Source organism: Bufo gargarizans, chromosome 2 (genome assembly GCF_014858855.1).
Source record: "Bufo gargarizans isolate SCDJY-AF-19 chromosome 2, ASM1485885v1, whole genome shotgun sequence".
NCBI classification, from domain to species: Eukaryota; Metazoa; Chordata; class Amphibia; order Anura; family Bufonidae; genus Bufo; species Bufo gargarizans.
In genome coordinates, this window is record NC_058081.1 from 319,761,097 (window position 1) to 319,787,503 (window position 26,407).

The following is a 26,407-nucleotide window of genomic DNA, read 5'->3' on the forward strand; positions in this document are numbered from 1 at the left end:
CATGGAAAAGGACTTAGGAATTTTAGTGAACAGCAAACTGTAGAAACCAGTGTCAGGCAGCTGCTGCCAAGGCTAATAAGATAATGGGTTGCATCAAAAGGGGCATAGATGCCCGTGATGAGAACATAGTCCTACCACTTTACAAATCACTAGTCAGACCACACATGGAGTACTGTGTTCAGTTCTGGGCTCGAGGTAGCTGGGCTATGAACAAGGCAGATATAGCAGAGCTGTAAAGCTGAACTGTTGTATTTGGTTCTGCAGGGGCGGTCCTGCACTACAGTATTGCTGCCCCACCTACTTCTGTTGTCCCTGCCTGCCTTTAGTCAACGTGAACCTGCCTACAAGATGAGGCCACTTTTAGCTTTTTTTCCAAAGCCACTTTAAATTCCCAGTCCACCCATGTGTATGACACTCTGAGGTCTCCTAGGATTGTATCCAGACCCTTCCAAACACTTTAACACCACTAGTATTGCCAGTTTTTCTGACCTCTAAATTAGTGGACTCCATTTTCAATGGCAAAAGATACAGATTTGCCTGTAATCTGAATTATTGTGACCTTCGAGATTAATTTAATTCATTTAGAATCGATTTGCTCATCTCTAATAACCATGGTCAAGGATGAGATATGGGGAGAATGGGGAGCATTCTCATACATTTGAGGCCTCATGCACAGGACCATATCTGTTTTGCACTCCACAAATTGTTCATCTGCAAAATACAGATTTGGTCCATGTGCCGCCACTGTTTTCTTGCCGACCCATTGACTTCAATGGATCTGTGGTTCACATTTTGGGGACATATTCTATCTTTTTTTTGGACAGACATACAGATGCGGAAAGCACATGGATAATTTCCTCATCCGTATGTCTGTTCCGCAAAAAGACAGAACATGTCCTGTACTTGGCCGCAAAATGCACACTACGGGTCCATTGAAGTCAGTGGGTCCACATAAAATGCGGATGCAACACAGACAGTATCCGTATTTTGTGGATCTGCAATTTACGGGCCGCAAAATACATATGTTTTTGTGCACGATGCCTTATACCCTATAATGCATCCAAATGAGCAAACCAGAAAAATAATAGAAAGTTGAGGGAGGAGCAAGAAATAAAGAGCAAGACAAGATACTTGAACAGAGTGAAGTAGAAAAAAAAAGTGAAAGACCAGGTTAAAAGTAAAAGAGACTGATGTGACAACCCCTTTAAACATAAAATATACTGATGTGACAACCCCTTTAAAGTTGACTAAAATGTATACCATATAATAACAAAAGAACAAAGTTAATACTTCTATGTTCTTACATAAATCATATTATGTAATATATTTAGCCATCCTAAAGTGTAGAGTGATATACTGTACTATTATTAAATGAATCTCTCCTGAAGCTATATATAATCTGATTAAGTAAGCTCCTAATACAAGTATCCATATAAAAGAGCTGATAGGGACAGATGCCACTTTAATTAAAAGATGTATCCATTCTTTATCCTATACAAAACAATAAACCTAAAAGCAGATTGAATATGACAGCTGAGAAGCAAGAAGAGCAGAAGCTGTAATACCCTGAATGCAAAGGAGTCTGGAGAAAAGAAGCTCTTGTTCGATATGTATTTCAATACATCTACAGCTGACCTAATGGAAAACTTCACAGCAAAGCCCACCATATTCCCCAGATCTGGATATAGCATTTTGTCATTCCTTATGTTCCTTAACGCTGTATTTTCCATTTTTAACAATTTGCTGGTCATTTTAGTAACCATGAAATATCCACAACTCCGCAATCCTATCAATATTTTCATACTAAACTTATCCTTTTCGGACCTATTAATGACACTGTGTGGTACCACTATAGTGGTCAGCACCAATTACCATGGCTATTTTTACCTGGGTGAAAAATTCTGTGTTTTCCAAGGATTTGCCGTCAACTATTTTGGTAAGTAACCACAAATGTTTGTAGTACTACCACTAGTGATGCCATTTTTCTACTTGGTTCTCTTACGTGATGTCATATGCTCTTTGTGTATCACTCTTTCAAAGATCTCTGTTTGCTGTCAGTGAATGGGAATACTTTGGCTTAAATTGAGAGGTTTAGAAGTAGTACAAACCCAATACACCTTCCCGTGAGGTTGATCTAGACAAATCACTATTAGCTAAAAACATGAACAACCCAGGTCTCTCTCCTGACTCTGGTCATAAATGTTTTATAAAAATGATATTAATTTTTTTTAAAATAAAGTTATATATTAATAATAATACTTGTCATGGGGTGATCACATAGGTGCACAGCTTTTTCTAGTACGGTTATAATAACTGTCCCAGTCGCCTGTCATCCACCACATGCCCAGGGCAGAATTTGATCCACTGGAAGAAGACAATGAAGGTTCTAACTGAAAGACTTAGGGCACACGAGCAGATGCCGTGCGTGACATCTGCTGCGTGAATGACAGCCAAGACCCGATGCGGACAGCAGAAGCACGGAGCATTAACATGACTGATAATACTCTGTGGCCTCTCTGTGATCTTTTTTACTACAAAATCATGGTGACAACTTTATCTCACTGTGATTTCGTAGTAAAGAGATCACAGAGAGGCACAGAGCATTATCAATCATGTTAATGCTCCGTGCTTCTTCTGTCCTCAGGGGGTATTGGCTGTCATTCACGCAGCAGATGTCACGCACGGCATCCGCTCGTGTGAAACAGCCCTGTAGGGTTTCTTCACATCTGCGTTGGAGGCTCTGTTCGTGGACTCCGTAGCAGAATCCATCAAAAAGACTCGTCCCAAATGTAAACTGAAAGGACTACACTGTAGTCTGTTCTGCTCCGTTCAGGTCAGTAATGTGCCCTATCCAGCGCCTCTGTTATTTTCCTTGTTCTGCCTCTCTAATAAAGCAGAACGGATATATCTAGTGGTGATGTGAACTCACCTTTAGGTCTCATGCACTCAACCATGTCTGCTAGGTGGTCCGCAAACTGCGGATCTCATAATACGGATATGATCTGTGTGCTGTACGCATTTTTTTGCAGACCCATTGACTTCCATGGGTCCATGGTCCGCATGCTGTGGACATAGTCTATCTTTTTGCAGAACAGGCATACGGATGAGGAAAAACACAAATGATTCATGTACTTTCTACATCCGTATGTCCCTTCCGCAAAGGGGTCGAACATATCCTATACATATCCGTGGCAGTAAAATGCAAATGACTGACTCATTGAAGTCAATAGGTCTGCAAAAAATGTGGATGCAACACAGGTGGTATGCATATTTTGCAGTTCTGCACTTTGCGAATCTCAAAATGCATCCAGTCATGTGCATGAGGCCGTATTGTTGTGCTTGTAGGTACATTTCTGCTCTACAATACTGACGCTGTTCTGCTTGTTACATACATATTAGTAAGATCATATAGAAAATAAACAGTAACTGTGAATTATACATATCTTCTTACATATGTCTAACTGCCACATACAATATTTTACTTAACAATTTCTAAACCTTTCACGAGAGTAACAGCCTTTTATCTCAAAGCTGTTCAATTACGTGTTTTAGCATTCAGTTCAAGGCGCCCTCTAGTGGTAACTAACTACATTTTCAGTTTAAAAAACTCAGCATGCTTAGTGTGCATGATGCATGTTTTTAACAACTATTTCTTAACTGTTCTCATTATATTACAGGAATTGTGTCCCTCTGGTCTTTGACAATGTTGGCGTTTGAGAGGTACAGTGTGGTTTGCGAGCCAGTAGGAGCATTGAAGCTTAGCAGTCAGAGAGGGTATCAAGGCCTGGCATTTATCTGGCTCTTCTGTCTTGTTTGGGCTATAGCACCACTATTTGGCTGGAGTTCCTATGGACCTGAAGGTGTTCAGACTTCTTGCTCAATTGGCTGGGAGGAAAGATCCTGGAGTAACTACAGCTACCTGATTGCCTACTTTCTGACTTGCTTCATTATTCCTGTAGCAATAATCGTATTTTCATATGGAAGCATACTGCTCTCATTACATAAGGTACATACAGTGTTTTATAAACTCATTTTCATACAGTATGTGTTCCGAATGCATTGTACAAAACTATGGGCAAAGGAATTTGTACAGTATGAATCTTCCATTTGCCCTATTTAGATGGAGATACTAATTGAAATGTTTAACTCCACTAAAAGTATTGCTATGCAATGAATAGGGAACTGAAAATGAAGCATTACTTTAATGTACATGCAGTAAAATGATTCTCATTTTGTGATGTACATTCCATTTTCCTCTGGTAGCGCCCCCTGCTGTTTATCCTTCTGGTCCACCTTCTCCTGCATTCAGTGGTGGACATGTTCAGTAGCTTCCCTGCTCCCTTCTCCTCCTCTCCACGCTAGCTTAGTCATCTCATAGAGAAGGAGGTGAAGTGGTGCAAACACCTTTCATTCATTCCTACTTCTAGATTCATAGAAGTATGTAGCTATATCTCTCTGACAGTGGAGAAGGAAATTGTGTGGACAATACATATCATATGTATCACATGAGGCAAAGATTCAGTGTACCTCTCCCCATGTATACACACACACACCTTGAATAAATATTAGTGGGGCACTCTCTATTAGTAAAGGGATCTTTATTGAATAAGATAAATGGACAGTAAAATATCACAAATATGGCAATAATATATCAGCAACAATTGGTAGTATTATTTGGAAACGTTATAAAATCGAAAACATACATGCATATTCAGATCCCAATAATAAAATCGAAAGGCAAAAATGTGAGGTCTCCAATCTAAGAAGCAGTAATGACAATACTGGTCATGAAGGGTAGTTGATCATAAATGTTCGATAATGATATTCGATAATAATATTCGATAAAAATTCTTCGATATAAAATACTCGATACTAATATTCGATAAAAATAGCTGGAATGAGAGGGAGTCACAAATGGAAATTATCGATCCCGAATAGTCAGAATAGATGCCAGCTTGTAGTTAGTTCCCAACACGCATTCATTAAGTGACCAAAACATTTTAGACACAGATGGAAATCGATAATTTGATAAAACGACGTTCCACCTGCTCGTAGAAGCAGCGGCGTCCCGCTGTATTTGACTGAAAGGCGATCGCTTAGTTTGGAATATGTACAGTCTTACCAGGAGGTCTTTTTAGCTGGACTATAGGCCCTCGACTCAGTCCGATTCCTATGAGGATTAAGGTTCCGGTCTCAAGGGCTGTTTGGTCCAATTCGAATTTAGCGCCAAACGAACTGCTGGATACATGTGGTCTTATGTTTGAAACCAGACGTCTTTCGTGCACTTGATAGTGTCCTTCTTTGGCAATTCAATATTAATACGATAATGTCCAAGCCTCCTCTCTCTGACAATGTCCTTCTTCCAAATACTGTTTTATGGGAACAGTAGGTTTAAAGAGCACACCAAATGCTTGAAAATAACTTCTTTATTAACTTCAACTTTTCTTCATTTATAACACTGCCTTCTCCACAGCAGATAGTCCATGTACAAAACACGTGTTGAAAAGATATCACAAAATGGTGGTATGCAGTTAGCAGTAACTATTTGCAGATGTCAAGGAACCATGAACCAGACATACAACAAGAGATAAGTGGAAGTAAGAAGGCTTTATTGAAAATAAAGCTGTAAGCAAAAGTCCAAACAGATGGCTAAACCGAAGCAGGGTCTTGCGTAGACAGAGGTCAGGAACCAGGGGGGTGGTCAGACGAAGCCTGGATCAGGAACCAGCAGGGTAGTCAGACGAAGCCAGGATCAGGAACCAATGGGGTAGTCAGACGAGGCCAGGATCAGGAACCAGAAGCAGCAGCAGTCTTAGAAGCATGTGAACACAGGAGGACCAAGCAAGGAACTGAAGCCACAGGCCTCCTATATATATGAGCTAGGCATCCAGCTCCTCCCAGTGGGAAGGAGAAGCCGCAGGGTGGGAGGCTACAAAAAACCCAGAAACCAAGATGGCCGCCAGCACATGTCAAACGAAGGAGAACAGTGGAAGGTAAGACCATGACAGTACCTCCCCCTCAAGGGCCCCTCCTCCGCGGAGTAAGGAACGGTTTCTGAGGGAAGCGTGCGTGGAAGGCTCGGAGCAAAGCAGGAGCATGGACATCTGCGGAGGGAACCCAGGAACGCTCCTCTGGACCATAACCACGCCAATGGACCAAAAACTGCAACCGACCGCGGACCAGGCGTGAGTCCAGGATATTGCTCACCTCATATTCCTCACGATTGCCCACTTGGACCGGACGGGGCCGAGGAACCGAGGAAGTGAAACGATTACACACCAATGGCTTCAACAGGGAGACATGAAACACGTTGGAGATCCGCATGCCAGGAGGAAGCGCAAGGGCATAGGCTACCGGGTTTACCCTGCGAAGCACTCGGAAGGGACCAACAAAGCGAGGCGCCAGCTTGGGAGTGGGCACACGAAGGTTGAGGTTGCGGGTGGACAACCATACACGGTCTCCGACCTGGTAGGAAGGAGCGGGCGCTCGTCTGCGATCAGCCTGGAGTCTCTGGCGCTGCGCAGAGACCTCAAGGGACCTCTGGATCTGTACCCAAGAAGCACGTAGGACGGAAAGGTGATCCTCCACAGCCGGAATATCCTGGGGAGAGAATACCTCCGGTAACACGGCAGGTTGGAACCCATAATTGGCCATGAAGGGAGACGTCCCAGAGGAAGAGTTCACCGCCGTGTTCCTGGCAAACTCAGCCCAAGGCAGGAGGTCAACCCAATTGTCTTGGTGATCGGAGACATAGCAACGAAGGAATTGCTCCAAGGCCTGACTGGATCGTTCTGCGGCCCCATTGGACTGAGGGTGGTAGGCCGAGGAGAAAGAGAGATGAATCCCCAACTGGGAGCAAAAGGCGCGCCAGAACCTGGACACAAACTGACTCCCCCGATCCGACACAATCTCCTTGGGCAAACCGTGCAACCGGAAGACCTCCCTGGCAAAAATCGTGGCCAACTCTTGTGCAGAGGGTAACTTCTTGAGAGGAACACAGTGGCACATTTTGGAAAACCGATCCACAACCATGAGAATGACCGTATGGCCTCGGGATGCAGGGAGGTCCACAATGAAATCCATCCCCAGGTGTGACCATGGGCGCTCCCCGGTGGCTATGGGTTGCAAAAGGCCCAACGGAAGGTGCCGAGGGGACTTACTCTGGGCACAAACGGAGCATGCCGCTACATATGCGGCGATGTCGGAACGTAGAGAAGGCCACCAGAACAGACGTGAAACAGCCCAGGACAGCTGATTCTTTCCAGGGTGCCCCGCGGCCTTGGAGTTATGGTAGGTTCGCAACAACCGAGTGCGCAACTCCTCAGGCACAAAACACCTGCCGTTGGGTCTCCCAGAGGGAGCACCAGATTGAGCCGCCAAAATCTGCTCACCCAGGGGAGAGGTCAGGCTGGTGCGAATGGCGGCCAGGATCTGATTCGGAGGTATGACCGTAGTCGGAATCGACTCCTCCCCGGACAGCTCGGAGTACTGCCGTGATAAGGCATCCGCTCTGATGTTCTTGGAACCGGGTAGGTAGGAGACCACGTAATTAAAACGTGACAAGAACAGAGCCCATCTGGCCTGACGTGGTGTCAATCTCTTGGCCTCAGAAAGGTAGGTCAGATTCTTATGGTCCGTCAGGATGAGAACCGGAACCACCGAACCCTCGAGCAAGTGCCTCCATTCTTTAAGGGCCTGCACGATGGCCAATAACTCCCTGTCACCAATCTGATAGTTGCACTCCGCGGAAGACAGTTTCCGGGAGTAAAACCCACAAGGAAGCAGAGGACCCTCTGGTGTTCTACGCTGAGACAGAAGGGCGCCTACTCCCGTCTCAGACGCGTCCACCTCGAGGACAAAGGGCAACCCAGGGTTGGGATGCGACAGAATCGGAGCCGACACAAAGGCGGACTTTAGAGCCTCAAAAGCTCGGATGGCCTCGAGCGGCCAGACCTGGGGATTACTGCCCTTCCTGGTCAGATCCGTGAGAGGCTTGGCTAGCATAGAAAAGTCCCTGATGAACTTCCGATAATAATTGGCGAAGCCCAAAAAGCGCTGCAGGGCACGGAGACCACTGGGCTGGGGCCACTGTAAGACAGCCGAAACCTTCTCAGGATCCATGGAGAACCCCTCAGCGGAAATGATGTAACCTAAGAAGGTTACCTGGGATCGGTGAAATTCGCATTTCTCAAGCTTACCGAACAGCCTGTTCTCTCGTAACCGTTGCAACACTCGTCTGACATCCATAATGTGGGCCTCCATGGATTCAGAATATACCAAGATGTCATCCAAATAGACCACCACACACTGCTGCAACAGGTCACGGAAAACATCGTTGATGAATTCCTGGAAGACTGCGGGCGCATTGCACAACCCAAAGGGCATAACCAAGGATTCATAATGACCGGTCCTGGTGTTAAACGCGGTCTTCCACTCATCGCCCGCCTTGATCCTTACCAGGTTATATGCCGCCCTCAGGTCGAGTTTGGTAAAGACCGTGGCCCCTTTGAGGCGATCGAACAGCTCGGAAATCAAGGGTATCGGGTAAGCGTTCTTGATCGTGATGCGATTGAGACCCCTGTAATCGATGCAAGGCCTCAACTCACCGCCCTTCTTTTTCACAAAGAAAAATCCAGCCCCTGCCGGGGACGAGGATTTGCGAATGTGTCCGCGTGAAAGCGCCTCCCTCACGTACTCCTCCATGGCTTCATTCTCCGCTACCGACAGTGGATAGACTTTGCCACGAGGAGGAACGGCACCAGATTGTAACTCTATGGCACAATCGTATGGGCGGTGCGGAGGTAGGGCAACCGCGCGCACCTTATCGAATACATCCCGGTACTCTTCGTATTCAGGAGGCAACAGAGAGTCCGAGGAAGTACACAGCAACTTGACAGGCCCATGGATGCAACTAGCCCCACACTGCGGTGACCACGAGAGGTACCCCAAGACCACCGAGTAGTGTGGAGACGAAATCACCTGGAGACAGACCGACTCTCTGTGAACGGCACCAATGGCTATCCCCACTGGAAGGGTCTCATGAGTCACGTGTGGCGGCAGAAGGGGTCTGCCGTCTATCGCCTCAAGAGCCAGTGGGGAACCTCGAGGCTGCAGAGGAATGGAATTGGCGGCAGCGAACACACTATCAATGAACAAACCACCAGCACCAGAGTCCACCAACGCCTGGGTCGTCACCGAGCCCCCGACCCAGGAGAGGACAACAGTGATCAGTGGTTTGTCAACACGGGAAACCGGGGACGAGGAGACTCCACCCAAGATCTGCCCCCGACAGGATCTCAGGTGCGAGCGTTTTCCCGGACGGTTCGGACATGCCAACCGAAAATGCCCACCGAGACCACAGTACATGCATCGGCCCTCGCGTCTCCGGAGTACCCTCTCCCCCTCGGACAGGCGAGCAAACCCCAGCTGCATGGGTTCACCCCCAGACAAGTCATCCCCAGGAGGCGTGGGAGGAGAGGGAGGCACGGGTGGGACAGCAAACGTAGGCGCCAATCTGTTAGAAGACCTCCGCAGGCTCTCCTTAAAGGAAGGTCTCTCCCTGAGTCTGGTGTCAATCAAAATCAGGAAAGAAATAAGAGACTCGAGCTCCACTGGTAGGTCCTTAGCTGCAACCTCATCCTTCAAGGCATCCGAGAGACCATGAGAGAAAGCAGCGACCAGAGCCTCATTATTCCAGCCCACCTCTGCTGCCAGGGTACGAAACTTAATGGCGTATTCAGCTACGGATCGTGAACCCTGTCTGATGGACATAAGGAGCTTTGCAGCAGAGGCAGCACGAGCCGGCACATCGAATACCTTCCGAAGAGAAGCAACAAAACCGGAAAACTCGGCAACCACCGGATTGTTGTTCTCCCATAAAGGGCTGGCCCAGGCCAAGGCCTTGTCCGAGAGCAGCGAGATCAAGAAGCCCACCTTTGATCTCTCAGTAGGAAAGGCATGTGGCAGCAACTCGAAATAAATGCCCACCTGGTTAAGGAAACCTCGGCACTGAGTTGGCTCTCCCCCAAAGCGCTGTGGAAGGGGGGCAGAACCGGTCATACCCCGAGACACCGCAGGCGCAGCAACAGGTGTCGGGGTAGACTCTGGCGCAACAACCGGAGCGGCAGTAGGAGCGGGCCCAGGAGCGACAACCGACCCATCGGCAACGGAGGCGAAATGAGCCGTGCGTTCAAGCAGGGTTTGCAACGCCACAGCGAACCGACCCAACAGGTGATCCTGCTGATCAAGTCTGGCAACCAGCGTAGGTAGCGAGGATGGCCCTGTACCGTCAGAATTCATGGCTTGGTCCTAATGTCAAGGAACCATGAACCAGACGTACAACAAGAGATAAGTGGAAGTAAGAAGGCTTTATTGAAAATAAAGCTGTAAGCAAAAGTCCAAACAGATGGCTAAACCGAAGCAGGGTCTTGCGTAGACAGAGGTCAGGAACCAGGGGGGTGGTCAGACGAAGCCTGGATCAGGAACCAGCAGGGTAGTCAGACGAAGCCAGGATCAGGAACCAATGGGGTAGTCAGACGAGGCCAGGATCAGGAACCAGAAGCAGCAGCAGTCTTAGAAGCATGTGAACACAGGAGGACCAAGCAAGGAACTGAAGCCACAGGCCTCCTATATATATGAACTAGGCAGTATCCAGTGGGAAGGAGAAGCCGCAGGGTGGGAGGCTACAAAAAACCCAGAAACCAAGATGGCCGCCAGCACATGTCAAACGAAGGAGAACAGTGGAAGGTAAGACCATGACAGCAGATTGGTTGAGTATGATCTGGTATGGTTGAATGCAATTTGGATTGCCATATGTTTGTATGGTATTAGTAGTAGTTTACAGTTTGCAACTGTAGCTTGCAATCTGCAAATAGTCACTGCTAACTGCATACTGCAAGCAGAACTATTAGTTAGACCTCAGATATACCTCTCAGAGAGATCATAAAGTGCTTAAATAAACAAAAAATTACAGTACAAATACTTAAGAGAGAACTATATCCACTATTTTATGTTGAATGACAAGATTGAACAGTTGAACCACCATCTTAATCATACCACCATTTTGTGATATCTTTTCAACACGTGTTATGTACATGGACTATCTGCTGTGGAGGCGGCAGTGTTAAATGAAGAAAAGTTGAAGTTAATAAAGAAGATATTTCAAGCATTTGGTGTGCTCTTTAAACCTACTGTTTCCATAGAACAGCGCTAGAGTAATTACAGAGTAATAGACAGTCTGGATAGACTAAAAGTCAGAGATATCAAATTCTTCTAATGCCACAGCGCAAAAGGCACTTCATAGTGCTGCGCCTGCCACAGTCCCTACCTATTTGCATGATCCACCCCCAGGTGGCAGCCCACAACTGTTCGACAAAACAACAAATGACTAGTGACAGAAAATGAAAGCCAAAACAAGAAAAAATACCAAGCCAAGGTCAATACCAGGAGAATCCGAACATTAATCAGAACTAACAAGAAACCAGGAGTAGCCAACAATCAAAACCAAAAGAGTTCATCAAGTCCGAAAGGGCTCAGAAAATTCAGGGTCCAATCCAGTGGTCAGAGATCTAGATAGCAGTATATCAGCAATAGAGCTAGTGAAGCAATCACAGGAGCTAATACCATTCACAGGCAATCAGTTGTGCATATTCATGTAGGGCATTTTTTCCACAGCAAGTGAAGAATAAGTATTAAATCATATTCATTTGCATGGAATTAGCATTCAACATGAGAACTTGCCACATGGTAATCTGAAACATAAAGAAGGAATGATGGCACCATTTCATTTTTTTTTTACCTCAGGAGAAAGGCAAGGTACAAACCTGGCTGGGGCACTAAACTGAAGACTACACATTGAAGCTGCTGAGGAACTTATTAAAGAGACAGAGCTGCATGTCAATAAGTAGTTGACACAAGAGAAGGAAAATTCCACAAAAGTAATTTATGACTGACCTAATGGGCATATCTTGTTCTGTTATCAAAACAAGTGTAAAGAAGAGAAAAGAGTCTTGAAAGTGATTATATATTCTCCAAAGAGCTGTAATCTCAACATGATTGAGTCTGTCTGGGATTACATGAAGAGACAAAAGGATTTGAGTAGTGCTGATCGAACACCAAAGTGCTCTGATGCTCGAATAGAACACTTTGGGATGCTTTGGTGCTCTACAGAGCACCAGAGCACAATGGAAGTCAATGGGAGAACCAGAACATTAAACTAGGCACCCCCTGCTCTGAAGAGGGGAGTGTGTCTGGTTCACAGGAAAAGGTCCGAAATTGATGAAAACACCACTGAAGTGGTTCGGGAACAGCATGGGGAGGATGTCTGGATGCATCTTGGACTCCCAGGTCGCTGCTGGGAACGATGTTGTCCGAGTAGTACGCCACTTTTACAGACTGACAATAATACGCCCAAAACCAAAGAAAATTTTAGATTTTAGAGGGAAAATTATTAGGAAATATTCTTTCCTGTATATTTACTTGCATATAAAGTCAGTGGCGTACTGCCAATATAGGCAGACCACGCCGTTGCTATGGGGCCCACGGCACAGGGGGGCCCGGAGCACATGAAAGGCTCCGCCCCCTACTCTGCACAAGACAGTGACAGTTTATTCATAGTTTCAGGCGGCGTTCTTGAACTTCTCCCTCCGGCTCCAACCCCACCCATTGTTCGGGCTGAAGCTTCCTCCCAGGCAAGGATCCTTCCTGCTGCTGCTGATTGGCCAGTGTATCAGGCAGCAGGAGCAGCGCAGCCAGGCACACATAGAGACTAGGGTGGCCACTGGCTTCACGGACCTCGCCGGCCACGCCCCTAGAACTTACAAACCACGCCCACCTCCGCGAAGCCACGCCCCCATCGACTGCCGGGAAACAGGTGGAGGAGAGGTAAGAACTTGTGGAGGGGTCATGGGTGTCCTGGAGGGACAGTAGTAGTTATTAACGGTAACTCCTTTCAGCAGTACCCTATTCACAGTATTTATTAACCCTTTTCAGCAGTCCCCTGAGGGCTTAATAAATACTGTGAATGGGGAACTGCTGAAAGGGGTTAATAACTACTGTGAAAGTGTGAAGGGCCTTCACATAAACCCTTTTCAGCAGTCATTCATTCACAGTATTTAACCCCTTTCAGTCCCCTCTTCACACTTATTTATTTCCCCCTTTCAGCTGTTCCCAGGACCCACACAGTAGGTATTATTAACCCCTTTCAAAATTACCAGCGCCTGCCCTTCCCCCCTTTGAGCAATCCCCGACGGCCTACAGCACAGACCAGGGAGTACCTCAGCGCAGCTGCGCTCCTCAGAGTCTGTTCCTCCACTTCCTGCGTGGCCGCGCCTGCACAAACCAGAATTGACTGGCGCGATGCAGGCGCTGCCGGACGTGCGACTGATGTCGGTGCGCTCTACGCCGTGATGTGAGTGATCCTTAAAGTGCCCCGTACTCGTCGAGTCTAGAGTCGCTGATGACCACAAAAAAGGAGGACTTCTGGCAGCACAAGGCCAGGACGGAGGACCAGGAGTCTAAAAACCGGACGTCTGGTCACCCTAATAGAGGAGTGCACTCGGCGTGGCAGAGTTATCCTCTGCGCTCACGTGCTGCCCGCCATCTTACCGCCCGCCCTCAAGACAGTCATCAGCCAGTGAGTGCCCCACACCCCTGGCCCATACTGAAGGACTGGTCAGTGAAGTGTGCCACAGTAAGAGGACAGCAGCAGACTTAATATAAAGCTCATATATGGTATTGGTTGGATATGGGTATTCTTGATAGGGGGAGGGCAGCAGCAAGCAGTGGGGTTTGGGGGGAAGGGGGCCCTGTAGGATCATAGAGGACTCCGGAGGACAGTGTGCTTTCCTCCTACTCCCCCCCCCCCCTCACTCCCCGGGGAGAAGAGGGTGGAAGCACACTGTCCTCCTGAGTCCTCTATGATCCTACAGGGCCCCCCAGCATATCAGTCATCTTGCAGGGGTGGGGGGAGAATATGATTGGTGGCTATGTGCACACTAAGCATCAGCAGCAATGAGTTAAAGGGGTTATCCAACCCCTATAATGCCCCCCAAAATGCTTGGGGCCAGGCACCTTACTTACCTTATTCCCCAGCACCCGCATTGCTCCTGATGCTTACACAGCAGCCACTGCCTCCCTCACGTCACACAGATTAATACATCCAGCGACATAGGGGGGAGCAGCCAATAGCAGACCACAATGGGAACGAGCCTCCCTAGCATCGCGGGTGACGCTAGGGAGGCTCATTTCCGACGCAGCCTGCTATTGTCTGTGCCCCCCCCCATTGGGCATAAGTATTAACTGTATGCGGTGCCTGGGCAATTTGGGTGGCATAATAGGGATTAGATAGCCCCTTTAACCCTTAGGATACCAGAGTTTTTTTCATTTTTTCATTTTATTTTTCCTTCCCTATCTTCTTGAGTCATAACTTTTTTTTGTGGGGGAAAACCCCACAATTTTTCCACCTTTTTCGGGGTTTTGTTCCTACAGCTTTCCCTTTGTGGCAAAACTGACCTGTGCCCTTCATTCTCTGGGTCAGTACGATTACAACGATATTTTTTATGTCTAAATAGTGTAAAAATACATTAACACTTTGATTTTAAAAAAATTTACTTTTTTACATCACCATATTCTGACCCCCATAACTTTTTTATAGTTATATGATCTACTGAGCTGTGTGGGGGCTCATTTTTTGCGGGATGAACTGTAGTTTTTATTGATACCCCTTTGGAGTGTGTCTGACTTTTTAAATCACATTTTATTACATTTTTGGGGGTGAGAGAAGTGATGAAAAAATGGCGCTGGTAACAAAGCTGTGTCAGGCTTTACCGCAGTGGGCACAGGCAGGAGGAGTGATATATATGCGGGCTCCTTCCCTGCACTCGTTCAGTTGTGCTCGCATACATATGGCGCCCTGTGCCCACTCTGCTAAAGCCTGACATCGCCCATTTATGCCCGGCTTTACCAAAGCAGACAGGCAGGAGCAGTGATGTGTGCTGTACATGGCTCACTGCAGCCCCAGGGAGATCCTTACTCCCATACAGAAAGAGTATGGATTATAAAGCGCTATAAGCACCTGAATTCAGCACCTATTTCTTAAAGGTTTCTAACGGTTTCAGTAGAACATGTATAAATTTTTTTTATTGGCAAATGGGGATGTGGCAGGGGAGGAGCCAGGAGGTGGGATGGGTCAGGGGTGCGTAGTGGGCGGGGTTGGGGGCCCAATTCAGACTCTTGCTATGGGGCCCAGTGATTTCTGTGTACGCCCCTGTATAAAGTGCAAGTGCTACCAAAAATTGCAAGGAAGAGACACTCCGATACAACCTGTATAATACATAAAGGAGGGCCTTATTCACATTGTGGTACAATTGTTCAGGTAGTGGAACTCCTACATTCATAAAGTCTATGCACTAAGTGAAAGGGCTGCCAAAAATTACAAGGAACCAGCACTCCAAAACCCTTTATTACACATAAAGGAGGGCATCATACACACCCTTAAAAAATCATGATTGATGGCCTGCTGGTGACCCTCAAAAACATTACGAGTGAGGGCCTGCTGGTGACCCTCTAAAACATTAGGGTTGAGGGCCTGCTGCTGATCTAAACATCTACAACATTAGGGGTGAGGGCCTGCTGCTGATCTGACCCTATAAAACATTATGGGCGAGGGCCTGCTGGTGATCCTCTAAAACAGGCATCCTCAAACTCCGGCCCTCCAGCTGTTGCAAAACTACAACTCCCAGCATGCCCGAACAGCCTACAGGTATCAGCCTACAGCAGGGCATTGTGGGAGTTGTAGTTTTACAACAGCTGGAGGGCCGCAGTTTGAGGATGCCTGCTCTAAAACATTAGGGGTGAGGGTCTGCTGCTGAACTGACCCGCTAAAACATTAGGAGCGAGGGCAGCCTAATAGGCATGTTGATATGATGGAAGAGGACGAGAGAAGGAAAATTGAACCATGTACCCTTTTTTGTGGTGGAAGGGGTGCATGGGAATACAGTGTATTCAATACACCATAAAACCACATTTAAAGTGCCTTTATGTTCAGCCACTTTCCTATGATGGAGTAGAGAAGTCAGGGGCAATCAAGGCCTTGTGCATTTTGATAACAGTCAACCTGTCAGCATTTTCAGTTGACAGGTGGATGCGCTTATAAGTTATTGTGTCCCCAGCAGCACTAAATAGCTGCTCTGACAAAACACTGACAGCAGGGCAGGCCAGCACCTCCAGGGCGCAGAGCGCCAGCTTGGACACCCAATAGTTGTAAGGCACAGAGGGATCACTCAGGATGCTGACACAGTCTGCTACGTACTCCTTCACAATCTTCCAAAACTTTTCCATCCTTGTGACACTAGGCCGCGCATCAGGGTGAGGGTGCTGGCGGGGTGTCATGAAACTGTCCCAGGCCTTGGAGAGTGTTGCCCTGTCTCTGTTGGAACGGCTGTGTGTTCCCCTCGTCTCCCCTCCTTGGTTGCCCAAGGAATTACGTACTCTTCCGCCAGCGTTGTCAGCTGGACATTTTTGGAGCAATTGTTCCACAAGGACGTTCTGGTATTGCACTATTTTGCTCGTCCTCTCCACCACAGGAATGACAGATGAGAAGTTCTCTTTTTAGCGGGGGTCGAGAAGGGTGAACAACCAGTAATCGGTGTTGGTCAAAATGCCTATAACGCGAGGGTCACGGGAAAGGCAACATAACATAAAGTCAGCCATGTGTGCCAGAATAGTCTGTCCTCATCAGGAGGATGACTCTCAATCTCCTCTTCCTCTTCCTCCTCTTTGGCCCATCCACTCTGAACACATGGAATAAACCTGCTATAGGTACTACCCTCTGTAGCGGAGGCAACCGTCTCCTGCTCCTCCTATCATTATCCAATTCACGCTGAGAAGACGAACTGAGGGTGCTCTGCCCTGTGTATTGTCTTCCCCCATTTCCACCTCTTCCACATGCAAAGCATCCGCCTTCATTGTGAGCAGCGAGCGTTTCAGTAGACACAGAAGTGGGATGGTTATGCTGATAATAGCGGGATCGGAGCTCACCATCTGTGTTGATTTTTCAAAGTTGCATAAAACCTCACATGGGTCAGACATCTATGCCCACTCGTCGCTTGTGAAGAGCAGAAGCTGACTGGAAAGGTGACGACCATGTTGCAGCTGGTATTCCACTACTGCCCTCTGCTTCTCACAAAGCCTGGCCAACATTTGGAACATGGAGTTCCTGAGCGTGCTCACATCGCACAACAGTTGGTGAGCTGGTAATTGCAAGCACTGCTGCAGCGTTGCCAGACTGGCAGCTACTGTAGATGACTTTCGGAAATGGGCACACATGCGGCGCATCTTCACCAGTAGCTATGGCAAATTAGGGTAGGTTTTGAGAAACCGCTGAACCACTAAGTTGAACACGTGGGCTAGGCATAGTATGTGTGTGAGCTTGCTGAGCTCCAAAGCCACCACCAAGTTAGTGCCATTATCAGACCTGGCTGGTTGTAGGTTAAGTGGCAAGAGCCACAGCTCAGTCTGGTCCCTTATACCCTGCAACAGCTCTGCGGCAGTGTGCTGTTTGTCACCTAAGCAAATTTGTTTTATTACGGCCTGTTGCCGCTTCCCCACTGCAGTGCTATACTGCTTCCGACTACTGAATGATGGCTGACTGGTGCTGCAAGATGACAATTTAGAGGTGGAAGTTGAGGAGGAGGTGGAGGAGGAGAAGGGAGAGTTGCAGCCACTAATGTAGTTGGTGGCGGAAATACTAATGGAAGTAGGGCCCGCAATCCTTGGCGTAGGTAGCACCTGTGCCATCCCAGGGTATGACTCGCTCCCGGCCTCTACAACGTTCACCCAATGTACCATCAGGAAAATGTTGCATCCCTGGCCAAAAATCACTTGTCCATATGTCAGTCGTTAAGTGGACCTTCCCAATAACTGCGTTGGTCAGGGCACGGGTGATGTTACGGGACACATGCTGGTGTAAGGTGGGGACGGCACATCAGGAAAAATAGTGGCGGCTTGGGACTGAGTAATGAGGAACACCCGCCGCCATCAGGCGGCGGAAAGCCTCAGTGTCCACATGCCTAAATGGCAACATTTCCAGGGCCAGCAATTTGGAAAGGTGCGCATTTAGTTCTATGGCCTGTATGTGGCTGGGCATTTGCACTTTCGTTCAAAGGCCTGGGGAATGGACATCTGTACAGTGCGCTGGGACACAGAAATGGATGTGCTAACTAATGGTGCTTGCGAAGGTCCAGGTGCAGGATGGGAGGCATCTGGGCCTGCATCTTGGACAGGGGATTGGCCAGCATGTAACACATCGGAAGAGGAGGCAGTGGTGTGACTCGCAGACACTGATTGTGGACCCAGGCATTCGGCCAACCTATTAGGGTGCTTTGATGCCATGTGCCGGATCATGCAGGTGGTGGTGAGGTTGCTAGTGTTCACGCCCCTGCTTATTTTGGTACGACACAGGTTGCAAATGACAATTCTTTTATCGTCTGCACTTTCCTTAAAAAAGCGCCAGACTGCGGAACACCTCCCCCTTGGCAGGGGAGATTTCCGCAAGGGGTTGCTCCGGGGAACAGTTGAGGGCCTGTTTGGTGTGGCCCACCTTTTGCCACCCCACTGCCTTGCCTCTTCTAGCTGGTTGCAGTGCTGCGGATCCCTCCTCCTCTGTACTGCTGTCCTGCACAGTTTGCCACCTTCCCAGGTTGGGTCAGTGATTTCATCGTCCACCACCTCCCATTTCCACTTTCTCACCTTGGTCATCCTCCTGACTTGTTGACCTAACAACAACAACCTCACTTATTGACAACTGTGTCTCATACTCATCATCAACCTCTTGAGACATTAATTGTCGTTTACTTATTGGCAACTGTGTATCATAACCATAATTCACCTCGTGAAACACTAATTGCTGTTCCTCACCGTCGTGGATGCTCTAGAGTTTGGGAATCAGTGCACAAGATCTCTTCATGTCCCTCTTCAAGCGTCCTTGTCGAGAGGCCCAAATCAAGGAATGAAAAGAGCTCCTCGGAATATCCGAGTGTGGGATCACTTGTTTGCCATGACTCTCCATGGTGGGAGGAAGGAGTATGGGTGAGGATTTTGTTGACCAGACCCTTGGCTACTGAGCCTGGACTTTGTGGAAGACAAGGTGGTGCTTAACCGACTGGAAGCATTATCTGCTGCAATCCAACCGACCACCTGGTTGCACTGGTGTGACTTCGAGAGTGGTGTCCTGTGCCACCCTGCAAACTGGGACATGAAGCTAGGTATCATGGATGAGTGTGTTTCTTCTTCTCTGGCAGCAGGCACAGTTTCACTGCGCCCGGGGGCACGGCCTCTGCATGCACCATCAGCAGCACACCCACTTCCCGGTCAGTTACTGCTCTCCTTGAGTATATTAAATTATATATATGCTTGTAAGTTCATTACATGTACAGTAGTGCATGTTTTGTAAGTGTATGCGCAAATAAATTACACTGAATGTCACAGATATTTAGGATGCCCAAACACTATACAGGAGATGTAGCGCAGGTAATGTCGCTGTCACCAGCGACAAAAAAATTACACTGAATGTCACAGATATTTAGGATGCGCAAACTTTATACAGGAGATGTAGCGCAGGTATTGTCGCTGTCACCAGTGGCTAAGAAAAAATTACACTGAATATCACAGATATTTAGGATGCGCAAACGTTATACAGGAGATGTAGTGCAGGTAATTTCGCTGTCAGCAGCGGCCAAACAATTGCGCTGAATGTCACAGATATTTAGGATGCGCAAATTTAACACAACAGATGTAGCAGAGGTTGTTTCACTGTCAGCAGCGGCAGTGGCGTACATAGAGACATAAGGGCCCCATAGCAAGGATCAAACCAGTCCCCCTTCCCCCACAGGAAATAAGGGTTTCTGCCTAGACCCTTTCAATGACCCTTGGGCCATTTTCCACTGCCTCATTTGCAAGTTTTCACCTCAAGTAGAAGAGGAGATAATCCCAACTAGGACTGGGCCCCCTCTTGCCCTGGGCCCCATAGCAGTTGCATGGTCTGCCGCTATGGTAGTTACGCCCCTGAGCAGCGGTCAAACAATTGCACGCAATTTAGCACAGGTTGCGCTAATAATATATATTGCAGCCAGATAAAAACATAGTTTTTAAAAGGACCTTTGGGTCTCTAACACCTTTCAACACTAAACCCTGCTTAAAAAAAAAAAAAATTCCTGTCCCTACACTATCTATCCCTTCTGTTGTGTAGGAATTTCTATACATGTAGATCAAGATATGTTGCGTACATGATTCAATGTCCCTGTAGCCTAATTTATGTGGGTGAGACCACTATGGAAATTAGAGAAAGAATGAACAAACATAATAGCACAATCAGGAAAAAAATGTTGGCTAAACTGGTGGCTAAGCAGTTTGTGGAGTGTGGCCACTCTGTCAACCAGTCGAGATTCTGTGTTATTGATCCGGTGGGCATATTGAGAAGAGGGGGTGATAGAGAACAAATCCTTAGGAGAAAGGAATTAAAGTGGATATTTACCTTGAAAGCCTTACAACCTTATTGGCTTAATATTGAGTTCAATGTGAGTGGTATGGAGTAATATACATATTATATATGTCCGATTCAGTATGGGGTCTGTTTTATTTTAACTTTTTAATTGATTTTAACTTGTCACTTTTTTATGTCATTGTCTATAGGTGATTTGCGGAGTACAGTGGGCTAGTCGAGACACCCAGATTCTACATGCGTCTGTAATAGGAGAACATATATCCCCCCGGCAGTAGTTTATCCTTTTCATCCCTGTGCTCGTGCGCAGCATCCCCTATTAGATGGATTTCCATTGGGTGTTTTTTTGCGCACGCGCATAGTGATTCATTCTGCTATATGAATGCGTCTCCATGATGAGTAAGATGTTTTTTAGCTGAGTATATTGGCATAGATAGACAGAAGTTGAATAGTGATCATGTGATTATCACATGATCGCCACGTGATATGATGACGCGATCCTGCGTACCGTGGGACCTGGGCATTGGTTGATGTGTGCTCTGACATGCGCAGTTGAGATGTAGAGACGCGGATGTGGAACCCGGGTCTCTCGACATGCGCACCACTGATGACTACCACCTCTGATAAGGTAAACACATGTGTTTTAATTATGCACAACTGTTTTAATTATACACAACTGTGATGGATACAATACTTTATGAGGGTTCACTTTGGATTGGCGATTTTTACAAAGTGGGGGTTGTGACACCCGTTTGATTGGCTCCTCATTTAAATGGGAGGGGTTTTAGACACTATAATATAGTTGTAGATATCACTTGTTATTTAGCTTGATAAAGGCTAATCTGATGACCGCTGAGGATCTGCAGTCTTGGCTTGGCTGATGCATATATATATTTAAAAAAAAGTCGCCACCTGGATTTAACTAAGCAAATAGTTATGAGCCTCCTATTGGATAACTACTGCATGGGTGATTATCTTTCAGCTGGCAACAAGTTATTTAACCCCAACTGGTGCAATGAGTTGCTTCTTATTTCTTAAACAACCATGTCGAAAGACACATCTCGTGGTCGTGGAAAAGATGTTAGTCTGTTTGAGAATGGTCAAATCATTGGCATGCATCAAGCAGAGAAAACATCTAAGGAGATTGCAGATACTACTAAAATTGGGTTAAGAACTGTCCAACGCATTATTAAAAACTGGAAGGATAGTGGGGACCCATCGTATTAGAGGAAGAAATGTGTCAAAAATAAAATCCTGAATTATCGTGATTGGCGATCACTTAAACGTTTGGTGAAATCAAATTGAAGAAAAACAACAGTAGAACTCAGGGCTATGTTTAATAGCGAAAGTAAGAGCATTTCCACACTCACAATGCGAAGGGAACTCAAGGGATTGGGACTGAACAGCTGTGTAGCCGTAAGAAAACCACTAATCAGTGAGTCAAACCAGAAAAAAAAAGGCTTAAATTTGCTAGGAAGCATAAAGATTGGACTCTGGAGCAATGGAAGAAGGTCATGTGGTCTGATGAGTCCAGATTGACCCTGTTCCAGAGTGATGGGCGCATCAGGGTAAGAAGAGAGGCAGATGAAGTGATGCACCCATCATGCCTAGTGCCTACTGTACAAGACTGTGGGGGCAGTGCTATGATCTAGGGTTGCTGCAGTTGGTCAGGTCTAGGTTTAGCAATAGTATGTGCTCCAAGAATGAGGTCAGCTGACTACCTGAACATACTGAATGACCAGGTTATTACATCAATGTATTTTTTATTCCCTGATGGCACGGGCATATTCCAAGATGACAATGCCAGGATTCATCGGGCTCAAATTGTGAAAGAGTGGTCCAGGGAGCATGACACATCATTTTCACACATGGATTGGCCACCACAGAGTCCAGACCTTAACGCCATTGAGAATCTTTGGGATATGCTGGAGAAGGCTTTGTGCAGCAGTCAGACTCTACCATCATCAATGCAAGACCTTGGTGAAAAATGAATTCAACACTGGATGGAAATAAATCTTGTGACATTGCAGAAGCTTATCGAAACAATGCCACAGCAAATGTGTGCCGTAATCAAAGCTAAAGGCGGTACAACCAAATATTTTTGGTAGCAATTTTTGGGGGGAACGAGCAGTGTATACATCTTCTTTCAACACCTGCCTAAAACCTTTGCACAGTACTATATATACAACTATTATTTACAGGCATGTCAATCAAATGTCTACAATTAATGGTCATAACACTTTGATAAAACTGCTATGGAAATGGTAACAGGTATAAATGTCATGTGCATATATAGAGCATCATTTTTATTGCCTTTATTTTCCCAGCTGAACAGGAAAATTGAAACTCAGGGGGGGAAGACAGACCCAGAAGAAGAGCTACGAGTAATAGTGATGGTGCTTTTTATGGTGATTGCTTTCCTTGTATGCTGGCTGCCATATACAGTGTTTGCTCTTATTGTCGTCATCAAACCGACCCTCTACATTCATCCACTCGCTGCAACTCTACCAACATATTTTGCTAAGACAAGTCCTGTCTATAATCCAATCATCTACATTTTTCTAAACAAACAGGTAATGACGCAATGATATGTGCACAGTGCATTGCTATAGTATAACATTCAGAACTTTCACCAGAAGTTTCTTTCTTACTGTTTTATTATTTTTAATAATTGACGAGACTGATGCAGAAAATTCTTCAAATGCAATCTTGAGCGTTACTTGATTGTCACTTGTGTTAATGTTACTTAGTGTTACTTGAGTGTTGTTTGATTGCGAACATTTACACATTGCTATTTCTGCAACTGAGAATGTTTTTTATACATTTGAATGGAGTTCTGTATGCACTGTGTGTATAGCTTTTTACAAACCCCGTTCAGATGTATGCAGCAGTCCCAATGATTACTGATATTATGGATATGCTATTTCTGTTCTTATTGCACAAATAATGTCTATGTAAGTAAAAGCAAGATACAGACAGACTTTATAGTTAGAGCTGAACGATTCTTCAAAAATTCTCTTTTCAATAGATTTTTTTCTTAATGTGAATAATTTAGATTTAATGCGGATATAAGATGTTTATAAAAGACAATGTACAGTATCTGTACCCAGCAAGTTAATGGGCAAGGGACAACAGAGCTCAATCTCTAGACCAGATTGCTATGTATAATACATAACAAATGTAGCACATTCGTAGCTCTGATCAATAAGTTTAATCGTTAGGATATGCCCCCATTGTTTGATAGGTACAGGTCCCGGAGAACGGAGCCCCAAAAGATGTTGTCTGAGATGAGACAACCCCTTTAAGCACATTGCATGTATGGCATCACCTGTTGGTCACAGTATATAGTAATGTTCATATGCTGAGATGAGTGCTGTTGATCACACATTCTCAGTCACTCTCTGCGTAGTGATCCTCCATTGATTAGCTGTTCTGCATTGACCAGAGGATCACTATGCAGAGACCTTGCTATGGGGAGAATGATTGAGCATGCTTACTAGATGGACGTGTAGCTATATACTTTGACCACCAGGTGGTGCCATACTATATCAGTAAGAGTCCATTCAGACGTTCTCAGTGCATTGCGGATCCGCAATACACCCGGCTGGCACCCCATAGAACTACCTATTCTCGTCCGTAATTGCGATTTGCGGAACGGATGCGGACCGATTATACGGATGTGTAAATGGAGCCTAAATGTCAAAACTCGTCACTGGAGTTTTTTTTTTTTTTTTTCTTAACAGCTTGTTAACAGCAAAATATGTTTCATTTTTTAGTATCTATAAAATGAATATGACATGAAATGCGAAACAACCCATTTAAGGTAGATATTAAATAGACAAAACTATGTATAACATTTCTTTTTTTTGTTCAGTTCCGCAGTTGTGCTGTTGAGCTGTTGACATGTGGTCACATTGACCTATCCGCACCAAAGGAGGATACCATTTCTATGGTTGGACCAGTGGAAAAACAAACTGATGTTAAACCCAATCAAGTTGCACCAGCTTAATAAACTCAGAAAACATCATGAGATTCAGCAATATCATTCCATATGTGTATTATAATCTAAAATTACAGAAGAAAACTATATTTGGTGTAAATTTTAGACCATAGAACTGATCGATCTGCAGCCTGATATTAGATTTGCTGAGCATCTGATAAAGGCATGTTCTTATTAAATGTGTTATTATATAGGAATAGTAACTGCATTATTTCATTATGAGTGTGTGCAATAAACAATATTACACAATTAAAGAAACAATTTACACATTTATTTCAGTTCCACATGTATTTGTATTTATTATTTTAAAAAATCAAGACAATTTCTATTATTTTTGCATAGGACCGATGCCAACATAGATACTGTAATTCTGCATTATTGTAATAACTGTAGGTAGGGACAGACAAGCACAGTGAGCCCTAAGGCTAGTACCCAGCCCACTTTCCCTACCTACTTGCAGTACAAGCCTAGACCACAACTGGTCAATGCTATATAGATGGACTAACAAAGACAGACAAACCCAATACCAGAGTCATCAGAAAAGGGTCAGAACCAGATGGGCTATGCCGTAACAAAACGTGAGACATAGAGTGGTCAGAAGACAAGAAGGGGTCAGAGACACAGAGGAATCGATCAGCAATGCAGGAACAAGGAACCAGGAACACAGCTAGTGAGTCAGAGACTATAACTAGCACTGGTGTATAGCCAGGAAGGGGTTTAAATAGAGCACCGAGGGTCCATTCAAACGTCTGCATAATGGGTCCGCATTCGTTCCGCAATTTTGCGGAAGGGGTGCAGACCCATTCATTTTCAAAAAGATGCTGACAGCACACCATGTGGTGTCTGCATCCACACTTTCGTTCCGCGTCCCCGCAAAAAAATAGAGCATCTCCTATTCTTGTCTGCAGTCACGGACCAGAATAGGCATTTCAATCATAGTGCCGGCCATGTGCGGTCTGCAAAATACGGAACGCACATGGCCGGTGTCCGTGTTTGGCGGATCCGCAATTTGCGGACCGCAAGAAAGTTGCGGACGTGTGAATTGACCTTTATGGTCCATTGTAGCGGAATCCATAACGGAATTCTTAGATAACCTGAACCTTGTATGCCGAAACACAAGTTCACTCAACACTAGTCGCAACGTTTTAGCTCATAGCTTGAAACCACATTGTGACCACAGGAGTGAATAAAGTGTTTGAGAGTGCATATGCATATATATATATATATATATATATATATATATATATAGTACAAACCAAAAGTTTGGACACACCTTTTCATTCAAAGAGTTTTCTTTATTTTCATGACTATGAAAATTGTAGATTCACACTGAAGGCATCAAAACTATGAATTAACACATGTGGAATTATATACATAACATAAAGTGTGAAACAACTGAAAATTTGTCATATTCTAGGTTCATCAAAGTAGCCACCTTTTGCTTTGATTACTGCTTTGCACACTCTTGGCATTCTCTTGATGAGCTTCAAGAGGTAGTCACCTGAAATGGTCTTCCAACAGTCTTGAAGGAGTTCCCAGAGATGCTTAGCACTTGTTGGTCCTTTTGCCTTCACTCTGTGGTCCAGCTCACCCCAAACCATCTCGATTGGGTTCAGGTCCGGTGACTGTGGAGGCCAGGTCATCTGGTGCAGCACCCCATCACTCTCCTTCATGGTCAAATAGCCCTTACACAGCCTGGAGGTGTGTTTGGGGTCATTGTCCTGTTGAAAAATAAATGATGGTCCAACTAAATGCAAACCGGATGGAATAGCATGCCGCTGCAAGATGCTGTGGTAGCCATGCTAGTTCAGTATGCCTTCAATTTTAAATAAATCCCCAACAGTGTCACCAGCAAAGCACCCCCACACCATCACACCTCCTCCTCCATGCTTCACGGTGGGAACCAGGCA

The 26,407-nt window shown here is 45.8% G+C and overlaps 1 protein-coding gene across 1 annotated transcript; it reads left to right on the forward strand.

Moving 5' to 3' along the window:
• Nucleotides 1–1,608: 1,608 nt before the first annotated feature.
• On the forward strand, nt 1,609–24,506 carry LOC122925868 (pinopsin-like). The gene is made up of 4 exons (XM_044277218.1): nt 1,609–1,936; nt 3,678–4,006; nt 22,825–23,070; nt 24,372–24,506. The coding sequence occupies exons 1-4, from the start codon at nt 1,609–1,611 to the stop codon at nt 24,504–24,506; spliced, it is 1,038 nt and encodes a 345-aa protein (XP_044133153.1).
• Nucleotides 24,507–26,407: the final 1,901 nt, after the last annotated feature.

Excerpts from the sequence above, each read along its gene's own strand:
- LOC122925868 (XM_044277218.1), top strand. The coding sequence starts at position 1,609 with ATGTATTTCAATACATCTACAGCTGACCTAATGGAAAACTTCACAGCA. Across the intron at positions 1,937-3,677 it reads ATTTGCCGTCAACTATTTTG|GAATTGTGTCCCTCTGGTCT; the intron begins GTAAGTAACCAC and ends ATTATATTACAG. Across the intron at positions 23,071-24,371 it reads ACATTTTTCTAAACAAACAG|TTCCGCAGTTGTGCTGTTGA; the intron begins GTAATGACGCAA and ends TTTTTTGTTCAG.